This window comes from Aegilops tauschii, chromosome 2, assembly GCF_002575655.3.
Source record: "Aegilops tauschii subsp. strangulata cultivar AL8/78 chromosome 2, Aet v6.0, whole genome shotgun sequence".
NCBI lineage: Eukaryota > Viridiplantae > Streptophyta > Magnoliopsida > Poales > Poaceae > Aegilops > Aegilops tauschii.
Window position 1 is genome coordinate 593978286 of NC_053036.3, and position 21140 is coordinate 593999425.

Here is a 21140-nt window from a genome sequence, read left to right on the forward strand (position 1 = left end):
TTCAAAGATTTTGCAGCTGACGCAAGGAACATAAGATTTGGTCTAAGTACTGATGGCATGAATCCTTTTGGCGAGCAGAGCTCCAGCCATAGCACCTGGCCCGTGACTCTATGCATCTACAACCTTCCTCCTTGGTTGTGCATGAAGCGGAAGTTCATTATGATGCCAGTGCTCATCCAAGGTCCAAAGCAACCCGGGAACGACATCGATGTGTACCTAAGGCCATTAGTTGATGAACTTTTACAGTTGTGAGCCAGACCTGGTGTACGTGTCTGGGATGAGCACAAAGGAGAGGAATTTGACCTACGAGCGTTGCTTTTTGTAACCATCAACGATTGGCCTGCTCTCAGTAACTTTTCGGGACAGACAAATAAGGGATACAATGCATGCACGCACTGCTTACATGAGACTGAAAGTGTACGTTTGGTTAATTGTAAGAAGAACGTGTACCTGGGTCATCGTCGATTTCTTCCCCGAAATCATAACGTAAGAAAGAAAGGCAAGCATTTCAACGGCAAGGCAGATCACCGGCCGAAGCCTGCGGAACGTACTGGTGCTGAGATATTTGATATGGTCAAGGATTTGAAAGTCATCTTTGGAAAGGGTCCTGGCGGACAATCAGTTCCGCGGGGAGTTGACGGGCACGCACCCATGTGGAAAAAGAAATCTATATTTTGGGAGCTAGAATATTGGGAAGAAGAAAAGGAAGAAGAAAAGGAAGAAGAAAAGGAAGAAGAAAAGAAAAAAGAAAAGGAAGAAGAAAAGGAAAAAACAAAATATGAAAAGGAAGAAGAAAAGGAAGAAGAAAAGGAGTGCTCAATAATCTTATTTTTTAATTCCTCCTCCTCTATGTCCCCTTAATCTTATTTTTTAATTCCTTTATACTTAAAGAATTTTTACTACATGCAGGAGTGACATATGGCGGACGATAGAGCCGAGCCGCTTAGGGATCCGGAGGCTGAACGTTATTTAATGGGCATCATCAACAACGAGATTCCTTATGTGTCGGGCTTAGAATATGAGCAAGAAGAGGATGTAGTCTCTTCTTTTCTGAACCTTGACGGTGGAACAGACATTGTCGATGATCAAGAAGGTGAAGGAACGGACATTGTCGACGGAGGTCAACCGTCAACAAACGACGATCTCGAATTGCAAGTAGCAACCACCTCCGGCGAGGTATATATATACATTGAGCCTCTCGTGATACAAACTTACTGAAATATGAATACATATGTATTAACACGCGCGACTCTCTTTCTTTTTTTAGCCCTCGGCCGGATCGAGTACGACAAAGCGTGGCAAATCCAAGGCGATGAAAACAGGAGAAATATATGCCATTGAGTTTGTCAGTGAAACCGGCAAGCCCCTACAGTACACCTCAAAGTTTATCAACCAATGCGGAGTCGTTGTTAGAGACAACGTCCCGATCACCGTCCAGGAATGGAAGGATCCAAAGAAGGCACGTCTTGGTTTCAGTTTTGTCGACAAGAGAACGAAAAAGGATTGCTGGAGAAAGCTTATGGAACATTTCATTCTACCTCCGGAATACAACAAAGTCGATGAATTCGGTAACGAGGTTCCGGGTGGACGTGAGAGGAGGAGGCTAGTTAAAGAGTTCGCTCTTCAGAAGATGGGCGAAGCATTCCGGAACTTCAAGAAAAATTTAACCCGTGACTATGTCAACAAGGGCAAGACTCCGAATTTCAATGGACAACATGAGAAACTGAAAGATGATTGGCCAGAATTTGTGAGGCAAAAGCAATCGGAGCATTTCAAGGAAATATCGAAAAAAAATAAGGATAATGCGAGTAAGAAAAAGTTCCATCATATTATGGGGCCAGGAGGATACCGCCTTTCGGAGCCTAGGTGGCAGAAGATGGAGGAGGACCTGAGGGTGCGAGGAATCCCTCTAGGTACAGAGGGATGGGACCCAAGGGCCAAAAGCTGGTGGTACGGGCATGGGGGATCGCTAGACCCGGAGACAGGGGTGTGTGTTCACCGGCAGAAAAAGTTTGCTCCCACCCAAGCCCTTATTGACGCAATGACCCAAGCTCAAGAGGGCTTGATCAAGTTCAATAGAGAGAAAGACGCACTGACAACAGCCCTCGGGAATGATGAACACGGAGGACGTGTACGAGGCAAAGGCAAAGTTCCGTGGAAAGTAGGGTTTTCCCAGGACAATGACCCGTACTGTTACAGAAGCCGTAAGAAAAAGACGGACCGGGATGCAGATCTTATGGCGAAGTTTGCATCGGAACTCCATGAGTTGAAGCAGACCGTGCATGAACTAGTAAAAGAAAAATCGGCTGCAGGGCCGCATGAAGATCATGAAGCGGATCGCGGAAGCCAGCAGCGGAGAAGCAGCGTGGCTTCCACGGATGCCCCGCCTGGTGCTAGTGCACCGATGATCGAGATTCGTGCACCGGAGCCTCACTACCCCGTGGATGATTTAAAGGAGATGAAAGAATGTGATCTGCATTATCCCGTGGGGAACGTTTCCACGAAGGTAGCTAGCGGCAGTGCTTTACCCTGTACACCTGGAGCACTCCACCACAACAACCCCATTGCATATGGCTATGCTCGTGTCACGGTGGAAGACATAGTCCAAGGGTTTGAGGACCTGGAGATTGACAAAGCTACACCCGAAGGGGAGAGAAGACTTGGAGATGTCAAGCGCCAGATCATTCTATGGAAAAAGAAGTACATAGTGTTTCCAGGCGAGGCGCCAAGGCTAGCAAGTCCACCCCCCTCCGATGGTGGTGGTGGTGGCGGTGGTGGTGGTCGTGGTGGTTCACCTACACCTCCTTCACGCCATTCGACGCCGTCCCCCGATCCACAACCTCCGGTGGGTACGACGCCCCCCAATCCTCCTCCGGCGGGTACGACGCCCCCCAATCCACCTCCGGCGAAGAAGCAGAAGCAGGCGGACAGCAAGGAAACCCGCTCCTGGACTATTAACCCGGACCCTTATGTACCTAAGACCACAAGGGTACCGGAGCCATCACTGAAGCCTCTCCTCCCAAGGCCTTGGGAACTTAGTGAAGCTGAAACCAAATTGGCCGCGTCTGCTGATTATGAGAAATGGAAGGCGGATATGAAGGCGATAAAAGAGCCTGAGCCCAAGCAAGTATTCACTGAGAAGCAAAAGAAGTGGGCTAAGGATTTTTTGACGACACCGTCCCAAGCCGAGCTGAATATGCCTGACGACTATGGACATGAACTTCGTAGGCAAGCAAAAATATTGAAGGAGGATAAAGAAGAAAGTAAAAAAAGCGGGAAACAAGTTGACCAGCTCGGGATGCAGAAGAAACAATCGATCCCCCCGCTCATAGTGAAAGCCGGTCCGGAAGAGGACCCCGAGATCATAGCAGCTGCGGCAGCACTTGGATTGACTGTAGCGAGTGCCATGAAACAAGCGTCCGAGATGGGTTTGACTCTTCGTGCCTTCTTAGGCCTTGAGGATGCGCCAGTATGTGAGATAGCATTACAATATGTGCGGAATGGGCCTCTCGTCGAGCCTGCGCGGGAAAAGAGTCTACCACCACAAATGCGAAATCTGCTACGTTGGTACAAGCAATTCATAACATGGGCCGACAAAGAATATGTTTATGCGGATGTTACAGAGGAGCATCACACCAAACGGTACTCTGTACAAGTTCATATGAGTGAATTGTTCCAGCTGTTCAATCTGCGCGACCTCGACAAATCTATGCTAAGTTGCTACGTTCTGTAAGTGATTTATTTCTACCTCATCTCGTTCTTCATTGCCTGCACTCTATATATATATATATATATATATATATATATATATATATATATATATATATATATATATATATATATAGATATATATATTGTCCTAATTATATTGTTGCGTACGCTATTATGCAGATTGAAGATTTGGGAATGCAAAATAAGAAACATCCATGAGGTTGGGTTCATTGACCCACATATCGTTAATGGACATGTGTTACAACATCACCCCGAAGACGTGGAGAAAGACTTGTACAAGTTTCTTAGAAAGCATCAACTCAAAAGTCATATTCTATTTCCTTACCATTTTGGGTGAGTGTTTCTCTCTTGTGCCCATTCTCTTTTGTTTACTCCATGCATGGTATGTCTAATCGATGAGTTATGCATGACTGTGCATGTAACGTGTCCGCAGGTTCCACTGGATTCTGCTAAATATTGAATTTCACACCTCCAGAGTTCTAATCATGGACTCTATGGATTCGGATCCAAAGCGTTGGGCCGACATGAGAAAAATGTTGTAAAAGTAATTATTTTCAATCATTTGAGCTCTATATCGATCGGTCTTTTTCGTTCATTTCCTAATATCAAGTAACTAATAACTCCCTTGTTCATTTAATTTTCTTTGCCCTGTAGGGTTTGGAGACGGTTCTCAGAAGAAATTGTCGGTGAATTCAAACATGAGCTAGATTTTAGAAGGTTAGTTAATGTGGATAAGCAGCCACCGGGGACCAATCTATGTGGATACTATGTTTGTGAGAACATCCGGAGACACACCTCTGAGCGGAAGGCATCGGATAGCGTGCGCAACGCGATGGATAACTTGCGGAGGAGGCTTAGTCCAGAAGCTCGCTTCCGACCAATTCAAGATGAATTAGCGGGATTTTTCATGAGGGAAGTCATCAATCCTAAAGGAGAACACTATACCGAGGACGAAGAAATTTATATGCATACCCGAGATTGAAACTTGTTCGAAGTTGTATATGGTCATCCATCCTAATTGTGTATGGAAACTTGTTCGAAGTTGTATATGGTCACCCGAGATTGAATATATATTATATATTCCTCTTGAATTCTTCTTGTTTGAAATTTCATATGCATGTATATAGTAGCGTAGAATATGTGTACTGAAACTTCATCAAAATTAAAATAAAACACAAAATAAAATATAAAAGAAATAAAACACTACAAATTAAAAAGAAACCAGGTTTAGGGGGGCTAAAACCCTAAACCTGTGGAGGGGGCCTTTAGTCCCGGTTAGCCACGAGAACCGGGACTAAAGGTCCTCCGCCCCGACGGACCCCTGGCGCCCACGTGGACGGGCCTTTAGTCCCGGTTAGCCACGAGAACCGGGACTAAAGCCTTTAGTCGCGGTTCGTAAGAGGCGCGACTAAAGGGGGGGTCTTTAGTCGCGCATATTTAGTCCCGGTTGCACAGTCGAGACTAAAGGCCTTTGCAAACCGGGACTAAAGGCCTTTTTTCTACCAGTGGTATTATTGCAGATACGGCGGTCCTCCAGGTACATCGAGGTGATCCGGGTGGCGGAGCTGGAGGAGGTTGCTGACATGTCCCTGGTGCAGCCATACGTGGTCCACCAAGACAAGGTGGTGTACCTCAACCCGAGGCCACAGGCGCCGCAGCACGCCGTCAAGTGCTCTGGCTCCGGCGGTGCATGCCTGGTGTGCGGCCGGAAACTCGTTGACGCAATCTTCAGTTTCTGCTCCCTCGGCTGCAAGGTGGTATACACGCGTACCTAGCCTCTCTCGTGCATGCTTTCCTAATATTTTTGTACATTCACTAAGCGGGTGGCCGGCATGTCGATAGATAGGACCTCTGTAATGCTAGCTTAGAACGTCATGCTCGAAATAGATAGATAGCTGTAAAACGTAGGTTTTGGGGAAACTGGCTCAACCCTCAAAGGGGTGGCCTATCACATATATATAATGATGACATACAAGTCCAATACCAATAAGGTATGGTTTACCCAGTAGGGCTACAATACGAAGTCTAACACCCTCCCTCTATCTCAACTCACTCCTGAAGTATCTAGGAGGTTGAGATTGCGCCTACAGACCTCAAACATGGGAGAAGGTAGAGGCTTGGTGAAGATGTCCGCAAGTTGATCTTTTGAAGAGATAAACCTGACTTGTAGTAGCTTCTGTGCAACACGTTCCCTCACAAAATGATGGTCAATCTCAATGTGTTTAGTCCGTGCATGGAACACCGGGTTTGACGACAGAAATGTAGCATCGATGTTGTCACACCAAAGGACCGAAGGATGTGGCTGAGCAACTCCTAGCTCTCGAAGTAGGGACTCAAGCCATATAAGTTCAGCAGTCGCATTGGCAACCGACTTGTACTCAGCTTCTGTGCTGCTGCGGGAAACAGTGGCTTGCTTGCGTGCACTCCAGACGATCAGATTAGGACCCAAGAACACAGCATGTCCCCCCATGGATCGCCTGTCATCTGGACACCCAGCCCAATCAGCATCAGAGAATGCAGAAAGAACTCCGGAGGAACTGGGGCGCAGGTGAAGACCAAAGGAGACAGTGAGACGCACATAACGCAGTATGCGCTTCACAGCGGACCAGTGTACATCAGTGGGAGCATGAAGATACTGGCACACCCTGTTAACCACAAAGGAGAGATCAGGACGCGTGATCGTTAGATACTGCAGGCCACCAACAATACTCCTGTACTCAGTAGGATCCTCAGGAGAGAGAAGAGCACCATCAGCAGCAGAAAGGGTGCCAGTGGAGGACATGGGCGTAGGCGATGGCTTGCACTTGAGCATACCAGCACGGCGCAAGAGATCAAGAGAGTACTTCTTCTGGGTGAGAGCCAAACTGCCACGAGACTGATGAGCGACCTCAATACCCAGGAAGAAATGAAGCTGTCCCAAATCCTTAACTGCAAAATCACGACCAAGTGCAGTCACAAGAGCATCAGCAGCCGTCGGAGATGAGCTCACCAGGACAATATCATCCACATACACAAGGAGGTACATGGTCACACTCGGTCGCTGAAACAAGAACAGTGAAGTATCAACCGTCGAAGGAATGAACCCATGAGTGCGTAGAGCTGAAGCCAGGCGAGCATGCCAGGCACGGGGAGCCTGCTTCAGTCCATATATGGCCTTCGTCAGATGACAGAGATGATGAGGCTGAGTGTGATCAACAAATCCAGGTGGCTGCCACATGTAAACCTCTTCTTCAAGCAATCCATGAAGAAAAGCGTTCTGCACATCAAGCTGGTGGAGAGACCATCCGCGAGAAACTGCCAGAGACAGAAGAAGTCGAATAGTGGTAGGCTTGACAACTGGGCTGAATGTATCCTCATAGTCCAGACCCTGACGCTGTTTAAAGCCCTTAGCCATGAGGCGCGCTTTGTAGCGCTCAATGGAACCATCTGCATGTTTCTTCACCTTGAACACCCACTTTAAATCAATGATGTTGACGCGAGACGGAGGGGGAACAAGGGAACAAGAATCCAGGTCTTATTCTTCATAAGAGCATGATATTCTTGTTCCATAGCAGCCCTCCAGTGTGGAATACTCATAGCGGCTTGATAACTGCGTGGTTCGGCAGTTGGATCATCCACAGCATGAGCCAGGCAAGCAGCAAGATAGGTGACCGTGCCATCGGTGCGCTCCTTGGGACAAACAATGCAACTGCGGCTGCGAGTGTGTGGACGCCGTGGGGGAGCAAACACCGGGGCCGGCGGGATGTCCGGAGCAGGTGAGGCTGGTCCAGGGGACTCCGGCGAAGAAGGACCGGGTGACGTCGGGCCGGGCGACGGCGGACCAGGCGACAGCAGGCCAGGCGACGTAGGCCCCGGCGGCGTGTGAGCCGCTGCAGACCTGGGCGAAGTAGGCACCAAGGACGCCAGCGCGGATGGCGAGGGCGGCGATGGAGGGGAGTCCGGGCGAGGAGGTGGCGACGGAGACTGCTCAGAGGAGGCCGTCGCAGGCTCTGGCCCGGTCACAGTAGCCAGCATGGGCTCCGGCCCAGGCGTGGTTGGAGACGGGGCGCCCGATGCGGGGTCGAGGGCGGGAGGCGGTGCATGCACCGGCCGATCGACATGCACCACAGGCGACGTAGCGGGTCCGTCGGGGAGGAGTTCCAGGCGAGCTCCACGTCCAATTCCTGCACCATGATTAGGTAACAACACAGGCGAATATGCAACATCTTCAAATTGGCCAGGCATAAGAGGAGATGAGTGCATAGAAGGTGCTGTGGTGGATGACTGAGGCATGGCAGAAAAGGGGAAGACGGTCTCATCAAAAACAACATCCCGAGATATGTAGACTTGATTGGTTGGGACATGGAGACACTTGTAGCCTTTATGGAGAGAACTATACCCTAAGAACACACACTTTTTGGAGCGAAACTCAAGTTTGCGATCATTATAAGGACGAAGATGAGGCCAGCAGCACACCCGAACACCTTAAAAAAGGTATAGTCAGGAGTTTCACCTAAGAGAAGCTCAATCAGAGTTTTCATATTAAGAACACGCGTAGGTAATCTGTTAATGAGAAAACACGCGATACCAAAAGCATCACTCCAAAAACGAAAGGGTACACAAGCATGAGCAAGAAGTGTGAGGCCGGTCTCAACTATATGGCGATGTTTGCGCTCAACAGCGCCATTCTGCTGATGTGTATGCGGGCATGATAAACGATGAGAGATCCCAAGCTTATTAAAGAAGGTGTTGAGGTTGCGATATTCTCCCCCCCCCCCCCCCAATCTGATTGAACATGGATAATTTTATGCTTGAGTAGACGTTCAACATGCAATTGAAACTGTATGAATATATCAAACACATCAGATTTGCGCTTAAGAAGATAAAGCCAAGTGAAGCGACTATAGGCATCAACAAAACTGACATAATAGTTGTGACCACTAACAGATGTTTGTGCCGGACCCCACACATCAAAAACGCAATTTCAAGAGGGTTCTTTACTTCTCTAGTAGATGAAACAAAAGGTAGCTGATGACTCTTGCCTTGCTGACAGGCATCACACACGGACATCTCTTTATTGCTAGACACTAATGGCAGCTCATGACGGTGGATTATGTGGCAAACGATGGGTGTGGCGGGGTGACCAAAGCGAGAGTGCCACTGGGAAGGCGACACACGAACACCGCTGAAGACGCACGGGGCGGATGGATCCTCCAAACGGTACAAGCCTTGGCTCAACCGGCCACTAAGCAGAACGTCCCGGGTTGATCGATCCTTAACAAAAAGATTAAAAGGGTGAAATTCACATAGGACATGATTATCAAGGGTGAGCTTAGGGACAGATAAAAGATTACGAGTTACCGAGGGTACCCGTAAAACATTACGAAGATGGAGCTGCCTAGAGGGATGACTAGTTAAAAGAGATGCTTGGCCAATATGAGAGATGTGCATACCTAGACCATTGGCGGTGTGAACCTGATCATGCCCGTAGTAGGGCTGGTAGGTGGAGAGTTTGTTGAGCTCGTTCGTCATGTGATCGGTGGCGCCGGTGTCCATGTACCAGGCTGGATCAACAGGGTAGGATGGTGTGTATCCCTGCTCGACGCGTGGGTCCTTGCCCTTGGCGGCGATGTGGGCAGACGGGGCGGCGGCGATGTGGGCAGACGGGGCGGCAGCGATGTGGGCAGCCGGGGCGGCGGCGGGAGGACCAAAGTTTGCCATGGCAAACTGGCGCTCGTTGCCCTTGCCGTCGTTGCCAATGCCAAGGAAGCTCCTCTGAAAGCGGCGGTGACACTTGGAGGCGACATGGCGTTCACGACCACATAGCTGGCACACCACCCTAGTGTTAGGGCCCCCACCCAGGGTCGATGCAGGGGGCGGGGCTGCCTTGCCAGGTGTCGGGGCAGGTGGGCGCTGGCCACAAGAGGCCCAGAAGGCCGCCGGCTGGGCGGTGATGGTGGCGGAGGAGCAACGAGCCTCGACGCGTTGCTCGGTGAAGAGGAGGCGTGAGTAGAGCTCGTGGGGAGGCATCGCTGGCTTGGCGTTGTGGACAGCCTCGGCAAGATTGTCGTAGTCGGCGTCGAGGCCTTTGATGACGAAGCCGGCGAACTCCTCGTCGCTAAGTGGCCGACCAATAGAGGTGAGCGTGTCCGCCAGCACCTTCATCTTGTTGAAGTAGGTCGTAGCGGAGGAGTCCAGCTTCTTGATGTCGGCGAGTTCGCTGCGAAGGGCCATCGAGCGGGAGGTAGAGACCTGGGCAAAGCCGTGCTCCAGGGTCGTCCAGGCGTCCATGGAGGTGGCGGCGAAGAGACAAAGGCCAGCAACCCCGTCGTCGAGGGAACCCTGGATGGTAGAGAGGATCGCCTGGTCCTGCTGCACCCACATACGGTGTTCCGAGTTGATGGCCGGGCCGTGGACGGTAGGGATGACCTGCGGAGGACACGGTAGCGAACCATCAACAAACCCGAGGAGAGACCGGCTGCGTAGCAGCGGTAGGACCTTGGCGCGCCAGAACAAGTAGTTGTCCGGCGTGAGTCGGATGGCGATCAAGTTGTCGAAGTGGAACGGCCCAGTGGGCGTGATTGCGCCAGCAGCAGGGACGATTGGCAGTGGAGCCGCGACAGGATCCACGACCGCGACCGATGCCGCGGGTGGCGGCGCGGGGACGATCGGGATCACGGCCGAGGGTGGTGCCGTGAGCGAGGCCGCGGGTGGCTCCGCGGGCAGCGTCTCCCCCGAGGTCGCCGGGATGACGGCGAGTGTCGAGGAGGATCCAGAGGAGGTCATCGCGGGCGGCGGCGGCGCGACTGGTGCTGAGGCCGTCGCGGGCGGTGACGGTGGGATCGGCGCTGAAAACAGGGAGCCGACGGCGGTGGTGCCGAAGAACTGAGGCACTGACGGAGCCAGGGGCGAGGTGGAAGGTTGAGGAGGGCGGCAAGCGACGCGGGGATAGACCCGGAGCTGGCGGCGCCCGAAGCGGAAGCGGTCATGGCGCCGGCGGCGCCAGCCCTAGGGTTTAGGGTTTTGGTGCGGCGGCGGCGGCGGGTGGGATGGATATGGAGGACCTAGGTTAGACTCGATACCATGTAAAACATAGGTTTTGGGGGAACTGGCTCAACCCTCAAAGGGATGACCTATCACATATATATAACGATGACATACAAATCTAATACCAATAAGGTATGGTTTACACAATATGGCTACAATACGAAGTCTAACAATAGCTGAGTAGAAATCGCCAAAATGCTTGTCAACCTGTAGGTCAAATATGTTTACATGTTCCGATCGATCGACTTAAGTGGTGCATAATCTTCTGCCAAGGAACTGCCCGCTAATATCTTATCCCAGCGAGCAAAACATGTATGGATCCAAACATGTGAAATCTAGATGTATGGGTGTTGTTTATTTGACATTTTTGTTACTAGTATGAGCTCGATCTACTAGTAAAGTATGCAAATTGCTGCCAGTCTTAGCCATCTGATTGTTTCAGACATGCATGCATCCGGTATACATCTACTACTATAAACTAATATACTAATATAAGAGCATTTAGATCACTAAATGCTCTTATATTTTTTTATGGAGGGAGTACTAGCAAGCTAGTCTATATACTTTACTCGTGTAAATTTATGTTTCCCCGTGGATGCCAGCTTGACGGATTGTGTCTAACTCTAGTCCCAATTTGACATTCATTCTTATCCGGAATGCCAGTGGGAGAACTCGGACTCGAACCCAAACAAAGAAGAAGATCTGCCAGGGCCTAGTAACTTTGGGCCGATTGGAGGGACCAGCTACCGCCGCCAGCCTCGGAAGGGCGCCTGTCGCCCCCCTGAACGGGCGCCCTTCTACTGATCTTGGCTATTTTTCCGAGTTACCACTGAGGTCGACATGGCCTTACCTTTCCATTATTACAAGAAACAACAACGCTTTTTATTGGAGACATGTTGATCTCTCCCTCTGTTGGTCCAGAGATGGGCCAAGACTGGTATTTTGGATGGTTCAAAAATGGTGTGTCTGCCTTGTAGATACATTATACATGTTGTAATGCCAGTGTGTGGCACTTATTTACAATGCTGCGGATTCTTGCCATTGTCTTGGTAATCTTATTTTTTTGGATGATACAGTGTAGTGCTTGGTATTTTAATTTAGATAAAAAACTTTTGATTTCTTCTAAGCTATTGCTTCAATTTCCCCCTATTTTTTCAAGGCTCGCTTTACCCATAAACTAGAATAGTTTAGCAGCGCGCCCCCCTTCCATTTTCTACGAGTTAACACTTCAAAATTAAACAATTATGTTAAATTCATGTATATAGGTTGTGGCGTAAAGTCTATGAATGTATTTGGTTTTTCTAAAAATATGTTCATTTACACCCCGTAAAAAAAAAGATCTTTGCAACTTGTGCAAATTAAAAATGAAGTAACATGTTCACTTTTGCTCCTCACATAGATCACAAACTATCATATTTTGTTAAAACTTTACAAGAAAACACTCGATGGCATAACCTATATGTTTGATTTGTTTTTGATTTTTGCAAATCTTCTACGCAAATTTGTTGCTCTAGAAAGGGGCTAAAGTGCTTTGAGATATGATAGTTGATGGGGGCAAAGTAAACCAAAATGAGAAAGAAAAAAACTGAGGAGGGAGATGATGGTTTTTCCTTCTTTATTTTGAAGTGATTTATAAACTTATCTCATTATCTATAGTTTGGCAAATCACGGTTTCTAGTTAGGCCGAGCAAAGGCGCCCCAAACGGATCTTTTTTCTTCCAGTACAGGTTGCTTTTCGTTGGTACCAGTGATGTTGATATGATTTATTCTATACGTTGCATGAATAAAGGTTCGTATGATTCAGGCATGCTTTGTTCTCTATAGAAAGAAAATCTGCAACATGTCACACTCTTTATGAAATAAGGGCAAGTGAGCATCAGAAGATCTTGTAAGCGAAAGACCGAGTGTCTTGGAGGACGTTGCCTCCAAATACTAGTTTCAAGGAAATGGCGGGACTGCCTCCAAGCTACAACATTGGATGCTCTAGACAATGTCCTTTCAAAACTATCAACATGTGCTCGGAAGCACGTGATCCCTTATCAAAAAATGATTCTGCACACATCCTTTAAATAAAAGAAAACTAATATTTCATGCTATTGAATCAACTAAAGAAATTTGAAGTTTATTGTAAATCTCAATTCATTTTCCGACAGATGACTCGCTCTAATATCCACACTTTTTTTTGACTTTTTGAAACTCGTCAACTTAGTATTGAAATTCGTAATGCACTGACCAGGAAATCCACACCCCAATCATTGGCTTCTTACAATATTATCCTACTATCATAGACTCCATAAAATACAAAGTCGATCTCTATAACTCAAGAACCGAGACGCCATCAACATTTGCAGCTCTGGCGGCCGCTTAGCCGCCCTCAGGACCGAGACGCCATCAACATCATCATTGCTGATCTTCGCGCGGTGGCTTTCCGCTTGGTGCCGCCGCTTCGTCCACCACCTCCCGAGCAGGATTAGCCTCTTTGAGGCCCATGCTACCGCCCTTGTTTTCATTTTTTTTCCTTACGGGCTTATTGAGTTGTGTCGTCAGCAGAACCCTCTCGTAATTTATTGTGTGCTACCTTTGCATGTGTGTGTGGCATAAACATTGTGGGTTCTTGTGGCTTTGGTGGTTTGATTTATATATAAGGAGGGGTGAAAGCCTTTTTCGGCATAACTCGGAAAAACAAAAACACAAGTGATCAGCACTATACCATGCATGCTATCCCGTACTCTCTTCAGCCCAGATTAAATAATCCAGTTAATAAAGAATACGAGAAACTGATAGATAAAAATCTTGGTATATTCAACGTGTCGCTTGTCAAATTTGTGCCACCACGAAAGAGCTCTCCAAAAGCACCAGCGGAAGCCTGCTGTTAGAAAATTGAATCCAACCGGACCTCTTAATGGCGGTGGTGCTTTCCAACCTATCCTCGAGCTTCTTCTGCACCATTTCCATGGATGATCCTTTTCGGCACTTCATGCTTCACATCCTCCTACTTTGCCCAGCCTCAATCTACGGCTCCTTAAGTCGTGGTGGCGACGGCAAGCCCTTCTCGATATTAGTCGCTCAACCAGAAGATTGATATGTGGGAGAATATCTAGTGCTCCCAACACTTAGGTGCACATGTCCCCGTGTCTAAAAAGTCAATTTCAAATGTTTTGGAAAAATGGTTTGTTTTGTGAATGTTCACGAGATATGTGTCCATAAGACCATAACCTCTAAAAACATTCAGATCCAAATTTAAAATACACAATGAGAAACAAAAAAGACAGATTGAACACGAATAGTGTCACACAAAAAAGCTAGAATGGTACTATTCACTTCTGGATTTATCTTTTAGTTCTTCAATGTATATTTTGAGTTTGGGTGTGAAACTGTAGCGGTTGTTGACAGATGTCTTATGAACATTCACAAAAAAAAATCAGATTTTTTTGAAACGTTTAAAATTGACCTTTTAGACATGGGAACACTTAAATGTCGGCACTGGATATTTCCCCATCAAAATGTACTCATCGATCTCTTGAGGATGATGGTGCTATCCCTTCATCCCGCAACTGCTCTCTCTTGAGCTCGCTGTCGCTCAATTATGTGCAATCACCCATCACTAATGGTCGAACCGCTTGCTCCATTCTTTCTCCCAAGAGCGAGGTGATTCAGGAAAGGGACTCCGCTAGCTCCTCCCAGTATCCACCGATGTGTTAGTTGGTTCCCTCCCCTTCCGCTTGTCGCTCTGGTGATAGAAGGGAGGGGACTCTAGTCCTCCACTTTGGCGTTGTAGTCATGGCCAGGATCAGTGTATGTAGAGGCAGCGCCGTAAAGAATAAGTCTTCCCTAACTCTAGCGGCAACCGTGGCTCGGTGGCTATGAAGAGCTTATGGGTGTGTTCTTCTGCCGTTCCTTTGTGCGATGGATCTAGAATTTCCTGGTGTTGTCGATGAGACAACGCCAACAACAACGATTTATGTTTCCTTTCGGCTTCGACTTTGTTGCTATGACAAACCCTCTATCATCGTGGTGGAGTTCATGAAGATCATTTTAGGAGCATGGACGCGGATGTCGTCATTGTTAACAATTCAATTCTACTACCTCCGTCCCATAATATAAGAGCGTTTTTAACACTACACTAGTGTCAAAAACGTTCTTATATTATGGGACAGAGGGAGTATCTCTTACTAGGTCGGATCTACTAGGCGAGTGGTTGTTGAAGGATAGATCAAAACAATCTCTTCATTTTTTTGGCATGAACTCCACAACAACGGTAGACTCTGTCTTTTTTAGCCAACTAGCTAATTGCCCGTGCGTTGTAACGGGAGAATAAACAGTCATGTATGCATGGGTGATATATTTAGGTCATGCTCCCAAAGATAAATCAACCAAGAGCTCTTTACCCCCTATCGTTACAATATAAAACATGTGCAATACATGTATTAGTTGAAATAGACATATATAGAATATTGTATATAGTTAAATGCACATGCATTGCTATGGAGAAAAAAATATATCATCACCAAAATGCAACCACGGTAATTATTGAACTCCTTGCGCATATCTGAGTCAAAAGATGAAACCACGGTAATTATTCAATTCAAGGTGAAGTAGATACATAATTTAGTACACCGCATAATTGCATGACAAGAATAGTCATGGTCAAACTGTACAAAACATTGCAATGCTGCTTCTGCAACTGTGCCCACTATGATATTTTCTCTAACAAAAGAAAAAATGAATAGCAACTTTTCAGGAAAGTCTATGAAGGAGCAACATGCACTTTCGAAGGTCACTGCTGAACACAGTATATTCCCTTGGCTTCCTTTCATGTTCACGTACACAGCTCATCAACTTCATGTTTTTCTCTGCATAGCTTACACAAAGAATTAGTTTAGCAATATTCTGACTTCGGTCAATAGCACCACTTTTCCCTCTTTGCTGAAAATTTGAGAACGGAAAAAGAACATTGAGAATAAGTTATTTTCAATTACCAAAGAAAACGAGATATGGTGTGTGACTTGATCTGTGACTAAGAGGCATTCAAAAGCATTTTTTGCATGCTCAATGCGGCCATTGGAATGTTCAGCAAACCTATGGTCATATATCAGTGAGCTTTGCCATGACAAGCTTTTTAGCCCTTTTGCACTTTGAGAGATTCACATCAGCCAGCAAATCCTCAAGTACTGCCTCTTGCATTTTCTCCACCCTCCAAGTAGGATTGTCCCTAATCTGCCTGAAATATTTTTTTGCAATAACTGTGCTAGTAACCAGCTTGTTGTCCCTCCTAGGAATGCATGTGTGCTCATTGTTGCAGCCAATCAGACTTGCTGCTAATTGAGCCATAGATGCTCCAAGGACATCCAGGCCAAGAGCACTGTGCACTGACCCTCTTCTTCTCATCTTTAGGGAATCTTAGGTGGTGGAAATTAACTAGCCCATATTTAACCAAAGCCTGCTTGAATTTCCTGCTGTCAGTGAATGCCATTCCAACAGCAAATTCAGGTTTCTCACTAGTGCCACCAAACACTCTATGTGTTGTCTTCCTCCTCCTCACTTCAGTGACCTCTCCATCACTGCCCTCATCATATGACAAATCATCATCACTATCAAAATGGGGTGTGCCTTCTCCATCTGAATCATCTAGCCTACCTGTTTCAGGCACAACAAAATCATCAGGCACTTTGCAAGATTTCCCCTCATCTTCTCTCAGCATCTTCTTTTTCACTTTCTGCTTCAACTCTTTTGCATATTTTCTCAACTCCAACACTTCATCATCAGATGCTGAACTATTACTCTCTGCTGGAGGGACAACATAGTCACTATCAGATGTTGAACTATCAATACCACTATCCTCATTTTGAACTGATTTTCCTCTGTCATGATTTTGTATGGGACCTCTGTTAACTGGTAACTTAAGATTACTGGCTGACTGATAGAAATTGTTTGACCACTGCCAATCTGGTTGGTGTTCTTGCTCCTCTAAATTATCTGCCATTTGATGCATCTCCTGTCTTTCCTGTTGTCCATTATCCTCTGAAACTTGTTGCTGCTCCTGTTCTGGCACTTGATGATGCATCTCCTCCTCCCCTGAATCAACATCACAATTACCTTCCCCTATATCTGCTGCATATTCTTCCTCCCAGTCACTAGCTTCTTGTGCTACAAAATCATCAGGAATGCTAGCATAAATGTCCATGACCCCTGCATCAGTGACATGTTTGGCCATCTCCAGAACAGATTTTTTATCATGCAACATCACCAGGGCACTATTCATTTGGCCATCTCTAATCATCCCAGGGAACTTCCAATGTAAATTTGTTTCCTGCAGTTGCTTATCTGAACAAGGCACATGCTCTACAAGTTTGTTCTTCAGCTCTTCAAGGCTAATTTTGTGGTGCTGGACTGTTGAAAGGCCTTGACTTCCATTCACATACTGCCACTCTGTTCCATCATGTTCAAACTGTCCTCTGAAATGAAACCGGATGCAGACATAGTCCAGCGGATCCATGGCTCAAACCTATTAAAAAAATAACTCTGAATCAAAATCCCCCCTTTCAGTTCAGTTCAAACGGAACCAGCCATAAATCAACGAACCCTAAACCATGGCTATCCACCACGACCGCACTAACCACATGGACCGCTGAATGCATGAAAACAACAAGAAGACGACCATCTGGGTTGATTTTGAAATCCCCAAAAAACCCCAAAACCCTAACTAGAACAGAGAAATCGAGCACATGGTGGTTCACTTCTCAGACAGAATCAGATGCAGTTACGAACCTGCACCTTTCGCCGGCTCGCGACGCTCAGTTCATGTCGCCGATCGTCGTCCCTCCTGCCGCCGTCGTCGTCGGGGAGAGAGAACTGAGGGGGCGGCGAAGACGAAGAGGCTGGGTGGGTCGAAGCAGAGGAAGGAGCTGGCTGGGTCGAACCGGTTCGGGGCGCAGGGGGGATTTAGACCGCACCCAGCCCTCCCAGATCCTACCTGGCATCCCGGTCCCGCGCGTCAGGCGCCACGTTGGCAAAAACGCCCTCTGAAACCACTAAAATGGGCCGCAGGGGGTGTTTTGACTTGTTTGTGAAAGTTCAGGGGATTAAGATCCCGGTTTTAGACGGCGGGGGGGGGGGGGGGGGGGGGTAATGTGGCCCAAAATTGATAGTTGTGGGGGTTATATGAACTTTTTTCATTATAAAAAGGAGCAGCATGTTCATGTTATTTCCAATATAACAAGAATTAGCATGATCAATGACGGATTGAATTAGCTAAACAGAGAGCCCCCATCTTTTCGAATCAAGAAAGGTTGCACGGCGGGGAACGAAGTGCTCATGGAACCAGCCGAAATTCGCACCATCAGACAAATCTCACCTTGGCCTATGGAAAATAACCTCTACCAACGGTGGCTGGGATGAGGCCGGGCGATTCGTCCCGACGAGATTCCGCCGCAACTGCGGCTGGATCGTAGGAGGTCGTCCTCGTTGGTGTCGGATCACGCGAGGGTAGGGGGGAGGGGGAGAAGATATGGGCATCTCCATCTCGGCGTATGTAGAATAGCTCTTCTAGCGGCGGCTGGGACGAGACCTATCGGAGTCCCCAAGCGAGATTTCGGGCGACCGTGGCTGGATCGTCGGACGGTCCTCCTACTTGGATCGCGTGGCGGTAGGGGAGGAGGTGGGTGATGTGGTGGTGGCGGCGGGCGAGGGTAGCGCTAGCTGCTAGGGAATTCTCACGTCGCATGGGGTGGGGGGAAGATTGGGCCAGGACGGGAGAGTAAAGTGGGCTGACATGCGCTCGTTGTTTCGGATTTTTTTAGCGAGAAAATTCGAGAAACCAGCGCTCGCGTCGGGAGGGGATCGATGAAAGGTGGGACGACGTAAGAGCAACTCTAGCAGACCCCGCAAAACGCGTTTGCAGTTCGCGCAAAACCGCTTTTGCGGGCCGGCGAGGGCTAGCACAGATGCAGACCCCCAAACGGACCCGTAAAAAAGTATATTCGCCGAATATGCTTTTTTTACGGGTCGGCTATGCGGGTTTTGCTCGGGCAACAGCGCAACGACCCGCAAAACAGAAAAACTGCAAATCTGAAATTTGTCATAGAGTTTCACATACAAGTTCAAATTCAAATGACATAAACAGTTTGCGCGCAAATAAAAGTGAAGTTCATTACGCAAAAGAGGGCATGCAAAGGTATGCGCCCATGTCCGGCATCATCTTGGGGGTCGATCTTCACTCCGCTCCATGGAGTCCATCTTGAAGTTCATCGGCGCCACCGTAGCCACCTCCGTTGCTTGTTCCAACTCCCGCACCGAAATCATCCACATTGCCACCATATGGAGCAGAGAAAACATCACCGGAACTGGCGGACAGACCAGCCGAGGCGACCATTCTCCTCTTCAAGATCTCTCTCCTTGCCATATCATGCCATGTTTTGGTGACGTCGTCCATGTCATTGCGGTTCATTGACATGATCTTGTTCTCTTCGGCGAGCAACAATGTCAGCGATTTGTTTTCAGAGGCGCGTGCTTTTCTCTCCTCAATGGCAGCTCTCCGCAGCCCCTCTTCCTTGAGCATTTGCCATTTTTCTTGCTTCTCTTTTGCCTTCTTTTCGGCCAACTCTTTCTTGATCTCCAACGACTTCAACAACATCAACTCGTTTGATTGCACCATGGCATCAATCTTCTCCCTCAAGCTCGATGCTTCTTGCTCTCTCTTTATCTTCTCTCTAGTCTTCTTGTCGCCATCAGGCTTGTTCAAATTTCTTGGGCCATCATCATCCTCATCTTCATCCATGTTTGTATGTGAGCCTCTCTTTGATGGGGACTCTTTGTCGATCAACTTCCACTTGTCGCACTTTTGGAGCAACTCCCAACAATGCTCTAATTTGAAGAATCTGCCTTCCGAAGCTTCCATGTCCTTGTATCTATGTTGAGCAATCTTGTTCTACACAATGTGAACAAAGTGATGCAATCATTTTTCATGATACATTATGATGATGCACAACTTGAACAAAGGCAAAGCAAACTCACATAGTCGGACTCCACGGTGCCACTTGCAGGTGCATTGCGTACTTGCTCCAAGCAAGCTGCCCAACGGCTGTACATAGGCTTGATGTTCTCCCAACGACCTTGAAGAGACCGAAATGTGCGTGGAGTCTTATTGGGGTAGTCTTTCATAATGCGGAAGTATTGATCTTCAATCCTTTGCCAATATCTCTTGGAGGTTTGATTAGTACCCGTGCATGCATCAAGAGACACCGCCCCTCCATGCTTTGATCAAAGCTTGATCTTCCAAGATAGTGTAGTTCTTCGATCTTTGGCTTTTCCCAGTTTTTGCTTGTGAATTCTCAAACGCTCCCGCTTCGATCTCCGCCAACTCGTCCGCACAACCATGATCGTCCACGCCGCCCTCCGTTTCATTGTAGTCAAAAGGTTCGAAAGGTGCTTGATCAATGTCAACCGCGTTCGTGTCCAACAAGTTCACGAACTCGGTTGTTGCATTGTTCGAACCACCGGTATAGCAAACGATAACAAGTCACGAGCTATCGAAAACAATGGCGAAAATGAAAGAGAACCACCGAAGTCCGAAGAGATATACCTTTCGGCCATTTCGTCGAACACCTCGCTCGCGGGGGGAGCGGCACCGTTGAACGGCATCGCCGGAGCACCTCCTTGCGGGGGGGATGGAGTGAGAGGTTGAAGAAGATGGCTTCCTTGAAGTCGGAACCTTCCTCCGCTTTTGCGCCCGTGGCCTTGCCGGCCTTCTCCGCCGCCGTCCGGGATCGCACAGCGGCATTGGCGCCCGGAGCGCGGGCCATCGCGGCGGGGGCAGCCGGATTCCCGCCCTGCACAACCACGTTGCCCTGCCGCTTGCGGGCAGGCGCGGCGTGTGCTTGGGCGACGCCGGCGGGGCCAACATGGCCGGCGACGAGATCCGCCCGAGGGGAAGGGGCGTGCGCGACCTCGACGGTGACGGGGGACAGCATGGGGTCGTCCATGGCGGCGAGGGACGGCCGGGGAGGAGCAGCCGGAGCTTTCGGAGGGGGGAGGGGGCAATGGTGGCGGAGGGTGCGGGGAGCAGGAAAGGGCGCGCGGAAATGTCCCTCCCATCAAATCTCGCGCCGGATTGGGGTTGAGCTCGGGTCGGCCTCCCAGCCCGTGAAGATAGAGGTTGGGGGAGAAGATTTGCCGCGCCCTGCAAAAATTTTTGCGGGCCGGTGCCGGATGCGGGGTCTGGTCGTGCAGATTTTTTGGCCCCGACCCGCAATTTGACGTTATTTTGCAGGCCGGGGCGTTTTGCGGGGTCCGCTAGAGTTGCTCTAAGAGGGGAAACGGAACCTTACAATTTTTTTAGGTGGGTTAGAGAAAATGTCTTTTCTTTTTCTTTTGAGAGAAATAGC

General features: G+C 48.3%; 2 protein-coding genes across 2 annotated transcripts; both read right to left on the reverse strand.

Moving 5' to 3' along the window:
- Positions 1–5776: 5776 nt before the first annotated feature.
- Positions 5777–10095, reverse strand: LOC141041312 (uncharacterized). Its single transcript, XM_073507451.1, has 3 exons — positions 9165–10095; positions 7414–7695; positions 5777–7026 (listed from the first exon to the last, which is right to left on the reverse strand). Exons 1-3 carry the CDS (start codon positions 10093–10095, stop codon positions 5777–5779), a joined length of 2463 nt encoding a protein of 820 aa, XP_073363552.1.
- A 5232-nt stretch (positions 10096–15327) lies between these two features.
- Positions 15328–17643, reverse strand: LOC120974715 (uncharacterized). Its single transcript, XM_045233818.2, has 2 exons — positions 17527–17643; positions 15328–17263 (listed from the first exon to the last, which is right to left on the reverse strand). Exon 2 carries the CDS (start codon positions 17252–17254, stop codon positions 16049–16051), a length of 1206 nt encoding a protein of 401 aa, XP_045089753.1. The 5' UTR covers positions 17255–17263; positions 17527–17643; the 3' UTR covers positions 15328–16048.
- Positions 17644–21140: the final 3497 nt, after the last annotated feature.